This window comes from Podarcis tiliguerta, assembly GCF_965153285.1.
Source record: "Podarcis tiliguerta genome assembly, chromosome: 7".
Classification (NCBI taxonomy): domain Eukaryota; kingdom Metazoa; phylum Chordata; class Lepidosauria; order Squamata; family Lacertidae; genus Podarcis; species Podarcis tiliguerta.
The window spans coordinates 57,342,126-57,356,190 of record NC_139540.1 but is presented as its reverse complement, the minus strand read 5'-3'; the positions used below and the strand labels follow the sequence as shown (position 1 = coordinate 57,356,190).

At 42.5% G+C, this 14,065-nt stretch overlaps 1 protein-coding gene across 23 annotated transcripts in view; it reads left to right on the top strand.

Annotated features, from left to right (window-relative positions):
• Positions 1–14,065, top strand: part of LOC310681456 (uncharacterized protein) — a 370,382-nt gene that overhangs the window by 87,513 nt on the left and 268,804 nt on the right. Inside the window, exon 1 of one of the 23 annotated variants that reach the window (XM_083449237.1) lies at positions 13,452–13,658. The exons of 21 other annotated variants lie outside the window; for them this stretch is intronic. In XM_083449237.1, coding sequence (XP_083305363.1) covers positions 13,584–13,658 — 75 coding nt within the window. In that variant the 5' untranslated portion in view covers positions 13,452–13,583. Of the gene's footprint in view, positions 1–13,451; positions 13,659–14,065 lie in introns of those variants that run through there. One more of the 23 variants, XM_083449236.1, reaches the window with a different exon arrangement.

The following is a 14,065-nucleotide window of genomic DNA, read 5'->3' as shown; positions in this document are numbered from 1 at the left end:
TCTCTTTCCCATAATCTCAACAGAAATCATTCTTCCAAGATGCATATTTGCACCAATGGCAGTTTTATCTCCTGGGGTAAATAGTAGCTGGGGTTAGAATGGGTGAGATTTCCCCCCCTAGAATGACAGCGTGAGGGGAATGTCTTAAACCTGCTCCTTGCACACAGTTGTCCCCGTCCTGAATGAGCTCCTCAAGGCTGATGATGTTAAGCGCAATCACACACATGGTGGTATAATCTAGTTTATTCCTTAGTCTAGGCAGCGGAACGCATTCTTCAAAATGGAATCTAGCACATAATACAAACCTCTATTCTGGAGGACACACACAAGTGTTTCTCTCCCATGTCTCCCTTTACCCTGTCCCAGGAAGGAGAATAATAAATTAATAATAATTTTTTATTTATACCCTGCCCGTCCCAGTTTAAAAACCGGGCTCAGGGTGGCTAACAGCAAATATAAAACATTAATTAAAATGCGGCTTAAAAACAGCATAAAATACAACATAAATGCAGCGTCAATGTCAATAAAACTAAAAAATTCAGGGAAGAGAGATCTCTGACCATGGGGCCTCCAGAGGAGATTTTCGTAGCTTTTTCCTTCTCATTTCCAGGAGGGGACAGGAAGAGGAGCAGCTGTTGGTATTCTAGTGCAACTGAATGCACCTGGTTATTTTCATATTTGTGGTGACACTGGTGGTTAGATGAATCCTTGGAACTGCATTTGTGTAACTCTGGTTGGAGCTGATTATGAGCATAGTTTGATGCTTTTAATATTTTCTAATGGAATAATTAGCAGCAGCTCCGTGGAATCCCTAGAATATTTTGAAAAGCATTACCAAGCAGTATTCACTTTAATATGGAGATCACGTTTAAGAATGTTCAAAAGGCCTTTTCAAAAATCCTCAGATTCAAGAGCTTTGACAGAATTGTTATAGGTTACTGTGTCAACGAGGAATTGACGGACTCTTAAACCTCTGGATTATGCTGCCATGTGTGTGTGCTAAATCTGCATTCATTTCACATTCATTTCAAGATTCTCTAAGGCAAACTTTAATTTTAACTCCTTTCCTGCCTGAATTATTATTATTTTTTAAAGTGGCTTTTCTGCAATATGACTTCCATAATTTTACAGTGAACAGGGAAGCAGGGTCTGCAGTGTTTAAAGCTTCAAAACACAAGCTATCAACACTCTCACATTAAAAGTTAAAATTCTAGCTAGGAGTATTCTACACCTTTTGAACTCTATCCATCAAAGTACATCAAGCCATTGTAAAAACATCCATTGCAGCTCTTCCATGTTATTGAACTAAGCTTCTACTTTTTTTTACCACCCCCTATTCTATTCTTGGCTTCCTGAATTAATGCATCAGCTAATAGTGGAGAACTAGGATATATTATGGTCCCTTTCAATAGTCTGGAAGCATGTTGTTTGAAATCTGAACACAATGGCAGAAGTGTGTTGTTCACCAGGCTAGCTATCTCAAATAAGGATGTCCTAGGGCTGATGCTTAAGACTCTTATTAGGAAGTCCAACTCATTAGGAAGAAATCAGTGGTATGGGAGGCTGGATGAGATGTGACCTTTGCCTGTTCCTCCATACAGAATATCTCTGGGTATGCAGCTATATAGAGGAAATCCAATCTGATTTAGCATGTGCCTAGGTACAGCTGCCATTTCTGGCGATGATTCATTTGGTCACAGTTGCTGAAAAATGTACTGTGGCGTTCTCTCTCTCTCTCTCTCTCTCTCTCTCTCATTGTAGCATATCTGGAAGTTTACAATTGTGGCAGGCCGCTCTGAGCTTCATAGTAGAGATGGAGTCCCCCCCCACACCCCAATGTAAGGCTCAAGACCCTGGCTACATTTGTGCAATCCTGCAACCACACGTCAATGAAATGGTGTTTACTATAGTCAGGGGGAGGGGGAGTGTTGTCAGCAGCATACTTACTAATTGGGTTTTCAGTTTGCTCTGCTTTGAAGAATCCTCAACACCAGAGTGAAAGGTGGAACCTTTAGAAATATGGCTACACTTTGATAATTCCTTTTTTAATGTTACCTTCCTTTTAAGCTCATTGACGCAAGCCCTGTAACTTCACCAGAACACTGCCATCTCGTTAGCATATTCTGCTAATTCTGAAGTGTGTGGCATCAAAAGTAGCATGTTCACACCTTCCTCTGCAGCATTAATTACTTATGAAGGGAATCTTAACAGCTAGCGTACAGTGGTACCTCTGGTTAAGAACTGGATTCGTTCTGGAGGTCCGTTCTTAACCTGAAATTGTTATTAACCTGAGGTACCACTTTAGCTAATGGGGCCTCCTGCTGCCGCCGTGCGACTTCTGTTCTCATCCTGAAGCAAAGTTCTTAACCTGAGGTACTATTTCTGGGTTAGCGGAGTCTGTAACCTGAAGTGTCTGTAACCCGAGGTACCACTGTATATGGAAACTTCGTGCATTATTATTTAAGAGACAGCAAGTTTTAATGCAGCAGAGCAATATATTTGTTTATCTTGAATAGTGAGGAGGGTTACTAGTAACATCCAGCACTGAAGATGGTCTCCCATTTCAATGAGGAATTTGGCTATGCAGAAACCACAAAACCTGGCAAATATAGCGGCACTGCTAAGAAGAGGCTGCACACTCATCCATACTGTTGTTTGATGTGGATAGTCAGCTTCCTGTGTACCTCCATTAATTCTTCATTGTCCATATCATGCTCTCCTCCAAATCACTGCCTTCCCACACTTTCTCCTCCCTCATGCCAGATTTTCTCATACCAGGGATACTCATACTCGGGAAAAGAAGAGGGTGTGAGAAAATCCAGACTGAGGAAAGTGTGGGAAGGCAGTGATTTGGAGGAGAACTTCATATGGGCAGCAGAGACTTACGGGAGGTACAGGAAGCTTATTACGCACAATAAATAACAACATGGACTAGCCCTCACTTTATTATAGAGCTAAATGTGAACAGTTTTCAAAGTGTGTACTTGGTGTCTTGCATCTGAAGGCATTGCGAGCAGCAAAGCCTTGTCACAGTTTCTTAAACTTTTTAATTTTTTTATTTCACTCATTAAAACAACAATAAGAGTTATCACTTCTGGCCTTCATCGCTTTAGAGTCTGCAAAGAGGAAGAGAAGGCAAAACGGAAAGGAGCAGGAACATAATTTGAAGGCAAATAGAGACATTTGTTGTAGTTGTCAGCCATGAAAAGACTTGACTTAATTTTGCCTTTTTTTTCATCTCGTGCTTTTGAAAGCCCCAGTGTGGTGCATTGCATGGTTCCCAGCCCCCTGAATATTAGCATGTGCTTTTTCATGATTATTGGACTGCTGTTCTTAAAAAAACCTCTAAAAAATCACACCAACTGCTGTGTCCCCCTGGACAGCAATAATTATGGGCTCTGAAAAATATGAGATGAAAAGAGGTGGGTCAGTGTTTTGAGAAATATCTCAGCAGGGTTCTGAAGTTAGTAGGAGTTGGAACAAGGTGACTTTGCTTCCTTGCCACGGCCAGTCTGCTGGTACTTAGGTAGTCCCTTATTCACTTTATAACACTCATAGTTGTTGCTATTGTGTGTAGCATTATTAACATGAAGACTGAAATCTATGCAACTTTCAAAAATGTGCTTAAATATTTGACTTTATCTCTGCCAATGGATTTATTCAAAAGACAATAAATGAACTTCTTGATCTGTGTGATATAATGGCTAGATGCAAGTGGTTGGGTGGTTTTTTTTTTGGGGGGGGTGCTTCTTGTTTGTTAATCGACACAACAAAGGGCAACAGAGCCAAATGAGTTTGAAATGTTTCTTTCTCTTCTCAGTTCTGCATTTTTCAAACTCATTAATTTTCCCAGAATTGGATAAACTTCAAAAGGCACAACAGAGAAGAACAGTCTTTGTTTTGCTGTTTTAAAAATTATCTACCTGACACTTAGTGTCATAGCAAATGACCTAGCTCATTATTTTTCCAGAACTGTGTTTATGTTGCCCTTTCTTTTCTGCCCTGATACAATTGTATGGACAAGCTTTCTCAAGTCACCTTCACTGTTACTTTTGTACTAGCTCTAACCTCCTCCTGTAACTACTCCCCGTTCTTTGCCCTTGAGTCGTATGCATCCTCTGTCACTCTGCTGAGTTCAAGAGTCTGCCAACAGTAACAGGCAGGGGGAAAGGGGAGGTAGGAGAATTAAGACTGGGAGCTCAGAAATGCTGTAGCAGCACTTCAGGATTAAGATTTTAATAAATTTCACCTTGCTTTTTTTAGGATCCTCCTTCTTTCCAGTACATGGTATTTATAAATCAGCTGTTGAGCCACTGACCTTGTCGGTTGTCCCACTTACTGATTACTGTGTATTTTCTAGTTGGTCCTTATATTTTTTATTCCTTTTTTTTGCTATGATTACAAATGCGCACTAAAATAGATGTGTATGTTGGAGTGCATCTTTATGGAAAATAAAATGTCCAGTTGCCTTCATCTACACATAGAGAGGTTGGCTTGCTTGTGTTAGCCAGAGAAATCTGTGTTAGCAGGATCGTTTCTTCTCTATTTTTGGCACATCATCTGGAGGGGGCTGTTGGATGGAAGATCTTAACCTGTTGGCAAGGGATTTGACTAGATGGCACTTCGTCCCATTCCCAGTTCTTTGGGTGCAATTCACATCCTATTGAATTCAGCAGGAACACTCCCCAGTACTCCAAAAAACTCTGGATTGTACCCTGAATGATGCTTTAAGTATTTATGTTGTTTTTAGTGGATGATGTGAAAACTCTTTTGGAGAAGTAGATGAAGGGAGCTTTTGAAATTGGGCTTCTCTGCCTTGCCAGCTTGAGTTTCAGAGCTGTGTGTGTGTTCCTCTTTTGCTTCCTAAAAAGATGCATTTGTAGTACAGTACTACTCAGGGACACGGGTGGCGCTGTGGGTTAAACCACAGAGCCTAGGACTTGCTGATCAGAAGGTCGCGGTTCGAATTCCCGTGATGGCGTGAGCTCCCGTTGCTCGGTCTCTGCTCCTGCCAACCTAGCAGTTCGAAAGCACGTCAAAGTGCAAGTAGATAAATAGGTACCGCTCCAGCGGGAAGGTAAACGGTGTTTCCGTGTGCTGCTCTGCTTCGTCAGAAGTGGCTTAGTCATGCTGGCCACATGACCCGGAAGCTGTACGCTGGCTCCCTCGGCCAGTAAAACGAGATGAGAGCCCGCAACCCCAGAGTCGGTCAAAACTGGACCTAATGGTCAGGGGTCCCTTTACCTTTACCTTACTACTCAGATCCATGAAGCGTCCTTCCTTCTTTTTGCAAAGGAGAAAACGTGGTTACAAAAATCTTGTTTTGTGAACCGCCCTGAGATAATGAAGGGCAGTATATAAATCTAATAATTAAAACAAAACAAGTAAAATGGACACTTTGAAAGCTTTGATTACCAGTGACGGTTGCCCCTCATCAAACTTTCCCACAGTTGTGTTTTTCAACTTTCCATTACCTTCCTGATTTTTTTTTTTTAAGATGCTGAAAGAAATTCAAGTTCTCATAGCTTGCTTAAAGTGGACAGAGTCCAAGAAAAAGGCAGTTCTTTTTCTTTTCTTTTCTTTACTCTGAGGCATTCTTTACTCAACAGCTCATAAACCGTTAAGATGTTGTGGGCAGGGCAGCGGATAGTGCCCATGGCCAGCAGAATAAGAAATCTGTGTTTTTAGCCCCCCCCCTTCTCTCTCCCTTAATGTTGAGCATTTCCTTGGCCCTGATTTCCTAGTGAAGAAATTGCATGGGGACAGAACGAGGAAGCGTTAGGCCAGGCCTGCTTCAAACTGTTCTCATGAACTAAGTGACTGCATGCGGAAGGGAATAATAAGCTGGCTGTCTCTGCAGTTATGATCTGGCTGTGTGAGTCAATTGGTCTGCTAAATCCATTACATTCTCATGCCGTTTAGATTAAGAGGAAAGAAGAGCACTGACCTCTGGCCCAACAGTGAGATCACAATTAAAATCCTGAAGTATTTATAGAGCTTCCCCAGTTTTCTTTTCATTACATTTTTAATGTAGTCATGGACTTTCCTTCAAAATCACCACAGTTTTTAACTTAAAAAGCAAACATGGCCTTTCAGTAGATGAGATTTCCCCCCTCCTTGTTAAAGCTGTGTTTATCATAGAAAGCTACAATACATTAATTTATGACCATCAGTCCCTTCAGCTCATTACTGTCTGCACTGACTAGCAATGGCTCTCCAGGACTTTCAGATGCAGACTTTCCCAGCCTTGCACAGAAATGCCAGGACTCAACTTAGGACCTTTTGCACGGGAAACATATGCTTGAGCTATAGCGCATCATTAATGGCATGGATCATTGGTTTCTAATAGGTATGGACCTGCATTGAGCAAAGCTGTAGTGAGTGCCTTGGGTACAGGATGCTTCTTACCCTTGTTTCGTATTGATAAATTCAATTAATGAAAAGGTTTTTCAGAAGTATTTGACTGCCCCATATTTTTAAGGCAACATCACGCTACCAAAACATCTTAGATGTTAGAAATCTGCTCACTCACGAAAGTCTCCAAGTACCCCCTCTTTCCACTTTTGCAGGCAAAAATAGTGCCCTGAAAGTTTTAGGACAGCTCTAAAACAAACAAACAAACAAACAAACAAGCAAGCAAGCAAAGACAAGCCTGCCCCGTCCCTGATCACATTACACAAACTCCCAAATTACATGGGACCATGAAGCTGTGGAAACAGGGATCTTCAGTACCGTGTACTTTAGTTAGGTTAGCTATCTGGGAGAATTAGTAATTGCCAGCTCCTTCCCAGATTTGCACGTTCATTCTCACTGCACCTGTTGAGTGAAGCTAGAGGAATCTCATAGTTCCAAGGCATGTATGGAGTGCCAGCAGAACCATGCTCCTCTGTATTTGGAAATGCAGCCAGGATCTATTTTAGTGGGGGCAGGCTTTATGTTAGGGCGGCCGGAACCGAATTATCTGTGATGCAACTGGTCACTTAGTTAAGAATTTTTGTTTTTTTACTTCATTTGGTGGCGGAGAGGGGGGGAGTAGTTGCTCCCTCTGCACCCCTATGACTATGCCCATGAACGCAGCAGCATATTGATGCCTCACACCATTATCATGGTTATGATTATTGAAAAAGCTTTTGTTTTTAAGCTCAAGAACTGCAGGTAAGTGGCTTTGCAATGCCAGTGTCAAAATGCCTCTCTTCCCTCACCAGCCACCCTGTACTTTCATGAACCCGCTATGGCATTCTAACTATGTTGACTTGTAATAGCATGGAGACTTCGGGGCTCTATTTCTTCCAAATATTGCCCATTATACAAATGCTTCATATAGCTATTGCTAATAGGCACTGACATAGTGTGCTGCACGTAACCTTGTAAAGGTGTGGCACTGAGTCAGCTCCACATTTTCCAAACAGCTTCCTCGACCTATCTCTGTATATATTTTCATTTGCACGTGGCTATCATGGACATCACATTTGCACCAGCCCCTCCAAGACATTTGTTCTGCTTCTGCTTCTGCTGCCAAGATGTGACTCGTGCTATGAGATCAGAATCAAATTCTGAAGTGGAGTCATCCTTGCAGTGCAAATCGGCGTGGGCAGGAAAGGTCATTGTGCTCTTCCTTTGGGATAAATCTGCGGTGAGGTGAGGGAAGAGGAAGACTGCTTATGTTCCCTTGACCAAGATTCATATCTTCGGCAGCTTTTGAAAAACAGGACTTAATTAGATATTTGTGTAATACAGAGGATAAGGCCTATCAACTGCTATTAGCCATGACTGCTAAATGAATCCTTGTTTGGGAAACAGACTTCTAAGCCAGAAGAAACCGGAATAAAGAAGTTATAGCTAGATTGAAATTTAATGAGCTTAGGTTACAAGAGGGTAGGCTTTGGTTAAACAGGTTCAGAGTTCTTGTATTAATTCACAAGGCCCTTAATTTGTTTTTAAGTGATCTCAGGATATCTCAGGGACCTCTGGATTCCTTATAACCTTGCATGATCATTTGTTAGTGCCCCTCCATGGCTTGTGATGCATGGTTCATTTCCACATGGAGTATTCTGGGCCCAATTTTGTAGAACCCTCTTCTAGTTCAGGTCAGACAAGCCCCCTCCCTGTTGAATTTCTGGTGCTTAGTGAAGACTGTTTTGTTAATTCCAGCAACATTTTAATTGAAGTCTGATAGGCATTCGGCACGGAACTGTCTTCATGTCACATGGGGCTGCCACTGAGGCCAGCATTACAGGAGGTGTAGTAGCTCTGGATTTCTTATGCAGAACAGGCACTTAGACTAGAGGGGCCTACAAGACCCTCTCCAACTCTTCTAATCTGTGACTAGAAGACCACACAGTAGTAGCCTTTGGCAAAGGCCAAGGAGTTGGCAGAGATATTGAAACCTCACTCACCGATGCTAAAGGTTGGTGTTCCGATTGGTAGACTTAGCCTTTTCTGGCAGAAATTCAATGTATGTAACTGCTCCCAGCATGGCACAGCAGTGGTGGGAGAAAATAAGTTACCTGTTCCATGACTGTTATGAAACTGTTAAAGACACAGTATTCCCAAACCTGGCAGACCACCTCCCATTTTCAGATTTTTCCAGATGCTGCCCACAGCTGTAGTTTGCAATATGAATCCTACTTTTAAAAAAAATGAAACCTAGATGCTAAGTTCTATTCCAGAAATGAAGGTGTGAAATGCCCACAGCTTTGAATATGTCCTGCTGGTCAAAAAATGCTTCCGGATTCCCTTCAAGCTTTATTAAGTCAAAATGTAACAGGTTGGTTCAGACTAAACAATGCTGCTTCCTCTAGGAAACATTGCCTAATGATTACTCTTGAGCATCCTCCCTTCTTTTCTATTTTAAATTTGCATGTTGGGGGTGGCCGCTTAAAATGAAATGTTCATGTTCTCTATGGGTGGTCAGAAAACAGGAGACGACTTCCAGCGTTATAAAGATGCAAGTTTGTTTTTGCATGGAATCTTCAAAGGCTTCCAGACTTCCTTGCATGATGATACAGTCAGGAAGTTGCGTGGGAGGAATTTTCTGAAGCTGTTTTCTATAATGGGAAACGTACAGCGACCATCCCCCCCCCCTTTTAGCTGCAAGCTAATACAGCTACAGATTCTTTTGTTTTTGTTTTTTTATATATTTGCTTTGTCCCAGAAACCTTTTGATTTTTGCATTAGTTGCCCTCGGTGTTTCTAGGTGTGCACTGTATGAATTTAATTTGGCTATGTGGAAATACAAATGCTGGATTCATGATTCAAACCGTTAATAAGATTCTCAGGCTGGGCAACTTCAGCGGACGTACCTTGAGGTGCCTCGTTCTGGGACTTATTCCAGGCCATATGTTTAGCAGATTTCTATTTCCTGCATCTGATGCATAGAATGAAGGTTAAAATTACAGTCTCTAGCTGTACAACTTAAGTACAAGTGCTCACAATTTCTCTCGGGAAGTCTTGGGAGAGCTTATTTAGTCTGGCATAAGTGATAAGGCCGCTGTCATCTGAACTGGTTTCGACAGCAGCATGTTCAAATGCCTTTTGGATAAATATGGTGCACTTATGTATTAACTTACAGCTTGCTTGTTTGTTTATTGTCTCCCCCTGAACCCTGCACTTTTCACTGCAAAAGGCTCCCAGAGTGGTTTAGGGAAGATAAATAAAAAAACAGAAGATGGTCCCTGTATGCAGGCTTGCAATCTAAAAGACATGACAGCAAAGAAAAACATGGTGGGGAGGAAGGAGGCAAGGAAGCAAACTCAGGTGCCAGTTCTTAAAGTTAAAAAGTTCTTATAATGCCCAGTTGGGGTGGAAACAGTTGAGGGAGAAAATAAGCAAAAACATAGCAAAACCCAGCTGTCTCGGGAGAATAAATAAAGTGGGCCTTTCACTCTCATCTCTTCTGCCGCCGCAGCTAGATGTCATGACAGCTGAGAGAGAGGAGGAGCCAAATGGAGTTTCTCTCAGCTGAGCTGTGAGTTGTAGTCTAAAACTTCTGGAGGGCACCAGCTTGGTGAGGGCTGGCTTAGTGGGCTTTATCACATGTCAAGGGTTCACAGGGAGTCGTGCTGACATCTGCCCCAAACTACTGTTTGGTGGCTGTTGACAGATGAGGGCTAATGAACTGTAGATGAATTGGAACATAGCTGCTTCTGATCATCACCCTTCGGGCTATGATGTGTTGGGGTGGATTTACTCAAAGTAGACCCACCAAAATGCATGAACATGACTAAATTAGGGCCATTAATTTCAGTAGGTCTATGCTGAGGAAATCTTAGTTGAGTGCCACCCTTTATTGCTGTTTCTGAGCAGGTGCTATTTGCTCAGTCGCTGGTGTGTGTTTTATCACCTATATGTGATCACGACACCCAGGAATAACCTGGCACCAGCAGCCCATGATTCTATAATCCCTGGGATTTTTGAGTGTGACGCACAAGGGAGTGGCACTGGAGACTGCCTGGTAGCTGCAGCTAGCATAGCTATAGAACTATTGAAATTCTGGGTTTAATTAAAGTGGCTGCTCTTGACCCCTTTACAGCCCATGATAGCCCTGTGACTTGCAATAACTCAGGGAACATATCTTTTTCTTGGATGTAACCCCTGCTGTGTGGTGTAGTGGTTAAGAGCGGTAGTCTTGTAATCTGGGGAACCGGGTTCGCGTCTCCGCTCCTCCACATGCAGCTGCTGGGTGACCTTGGGCTAGTCACACTTCTCTGAAGTCTCTCAGCCCCACTCACCTCACAGAGTGTTTGTTGTGGGGGAGGAAGGGAAAGGAGAATGTTAGCCGCTTTGAGACTCCTTAAAGGGAGTGAAAGGCAGGATATCAAATCCAAACTCCTCCTCCTCCTCCTCCTCCTCCTCCTCCTCCTCCTCTTCTTCTTCTTCTTCTTCTTCTTCTTCTTCTTCTTCTTCTTCTTCTTCTTCTGTCCACTATGAGGGCTGTTCTCATGGCTGCCCTGGTTCTGTGAGCCCACCTTCCTCAAATGCCAGCTACAGTTACATTTTAGGCAATACGAGAACATCTCATATGAATATTCTCACAAAAACCTACATACCAGTTCCTCCATTTTTTTTAAAAAAATATTTAATATAAGTTCAGTTTTCCCTTTATTGCAAGGAAGCTCGCATTGATTTGGCTAATTGGGATGCTGCTCAGTCAATTACATGGGAAAAATAAAATGTGTTTCGTTTTCTTGGCAATATGCAGTCCTGTTATCTATTTAATAAGCATCTGGGGCTCTTCTAATTGTAACTGGAGATTGCCTTGCGTGTTCCATGCAAACCAGCTTCCCATGACCTCTTTTTTGCTCGCTGTCAGCACCACTGGCTCTTCAGGCCTTTCCAGATAACTCATTTTCATTGCAATAAATATGCAGTTGTTCTTAATTTGTTGCACGAGAGCCAAGCACCATCCCTCAAGTAGCATTTCTGTTGCAAGAAGATTTCATCCGGCACTCAAAATGCAATATTTTGTGCCACAGGAAATGTAATTAGGTAGCATAGCCATTGCCATGACTGCTGCATTTTATGTGGCTGAACAAGTGTTATGCAGATGTATTGGGTGTGGTCTCTCACCCATTTCCCCCATTCCTGTGCCCATGATGTTTAGTGATTCTGTTATAATAGTCCCTAATATACCAAAATATCTGTTTTAGATACTGAGCGCATGAACTCCCATTGTGTATAGGAATCAGAATCATAGAACTAGAATATAACATAACTTTTTCCTAAATAAATAAATAAATATCAGGAAAGTTCCAACACCCTGCCATCTCATCACGAACATTTTCTCTTTCTTTTATTTTAATTGTTTGAAAGCTGTGCCCCTCTCCTCACCATAACTGAATTTGAATTATAACAGGGGATGTATAAGTTGGAGATAACAAACTAGGCTATATGCCTGGGTAGTTAAGTAGTGCTGATGGTAGTGCTTGGACTGGAGATAGGAAGGACAGTGGCAGAGGAAGGGAAACAGTCCCATGTTGATATGGCTGATTTGAACTGGCAATTGGCTGATGCAGATCAGGAGCAAGGAACCTGTGCCCATAGTCCTGCAGACGTGGATTGCACGCGAGCTGAACGGGATCCCAGACACATGCAGCCCATGCTAAATGGGTGGGCATCAAGGGGGTGGGGCAAAGGTAGAAGGCCTTGATTCCATGCATGCACCCCCACATTGTATAGTATGTTATACACAATTCATCCACTTGTGGCAAGGGAGGGACTCAGTGGTAACACTCATGCTTTGAATGAAAACGGTCCCAGGTACAATATTGGCAGTACATCCAGTTTCACTTGTGAGCCGAGAAAGGGGTTCAAATCACCTGCCATGTTTTCCTTTTTGGCACAGTTCAACTGAGAAGGTCTTCCATTTTCTTATGCTGCTCCCATTCGTTTTCAATATGCATCTGCTGGAGAAATTCCTGTTAAATTGTGTCTTTTGACCATTTTAAAGCAAAGGTGTTTGTTCTGTAAGCAGGGATGGACAAATATGCCTTTTTCCAGTCTGTGACATTTTCACATGTCATTACCACAATTCTGTTCCATTCCATTCAGTATTAAGCCTCTCTCTCTCAACTGCCCCCTCCTAAATAGTGTTCAAATTGTGTTGGATCTTAACTCAGAGCCAGTGTGGTGTCGTGTGGTGGTTAAGAGCAGTAGATTCATAATCTGGGGAACCGGGTTCGCGGCTCCGCTCCTCCACATGCAGCTGCTGGGTGACCTTGGGCCAGTCACGCTTCTCTGAAGTCTCTCAGCTCCACTCACCTCACAGAGTGTTTGTTGTGGACGAGGAAGGGAAAGGAGGATGTTAGCTGCTTTGAGACTCCTTCGGGTAGTGATAAAGTGGGATATCAAATCCAAACTCTTCTCTCTTCTTCTTCTCCTAGCCTTTTGAGAACAGAGTGGATCCTCCTTTCCACGGAAGGCTTTTGGTGCAGTGGAAAATCCCACTGGTTGAACTGGGGAGAATGCAATTTTTGCACATTTCTTCCTCACCCCCCTGCAGCTCTCACCATCCATTTGTTGACTATCGTGGACAAAATGTTAAGCCACAAAATCAAGCTCAAGGATCCTGCTGTGATCAGTATGCTGGAGTGACCAAATTTCTCAGAAATCGGCAACACCTACCATTTGTTTCACACCTGCAAAACATTTGTTTCATTATGTCCTTTTATTAGGTGCCCCATGGCCTGTGTAGGAATTGCTGGCCTTCTGTAAAACAAATTCTATAGATCTGAGGCCATGTAAAGAAAAAGCAGCTATTTTGCTCCTTTTACAGAAAAGACAAAAAGGAAATGCAGTTCTTGTAGGAACAAAAAAATGGACATTTCCAACAAGTAGTTCTCCAGTACTGATCTGAAGATTTGCTTACATGTAGCAGACATGAGGGCTGGTTTGGTCTACTAGTCTTTTTTGCTTTTATGGAGACACCAACCGCCTACCAGCATATTGCCATCAACAGGGTGTCAGTAAACTGGTAGGATGAGTGTGCTGTTATGTGGGCTCTTCGCTCCTGGAAACGAGACATATGGATGAATGTGCTGTTTCCTCTCATTCTGTTTTGTGTTCTATTCTAGGTTATTAATAATATGGAAGCCTTCATAATGAAGAGATTTCACCAAAGCCCTTTGGCTCTAGGGGACATTGCAAAACATATACACATGGTATAGCATTGCTTTGCTTTTTTTTTGTAGAACCCCACCCTACTGACTTTGAAATCACTTACTTTTCTCGTGGTCTTAAGAAGATTTGATCTCCACGTACCTCTTACGAAGTACTTATTACCACAGCATTTAAGGCTTAACTCGGGAATTGTGAAATTGTGGTCTTTCAGGTGGTGATGGACTCCAATTCCAATCAGCCTCAGCCAGCATGGCCAATGGTCTGGGATGCTGGGAATTCAGTTAGTGTGCAATTACATTGATGGAAACCTTGAGAGAGTTCTTTGCTCTGCAAGGCCACCCACTGATGTGTTAAAATACAAACAAAACAAAACAGTTACATCATTAGGGGGTTCATGGCATAAGGGAGGGAAACACGTGGTTCACATGTGGACTGCTCATATTCAATG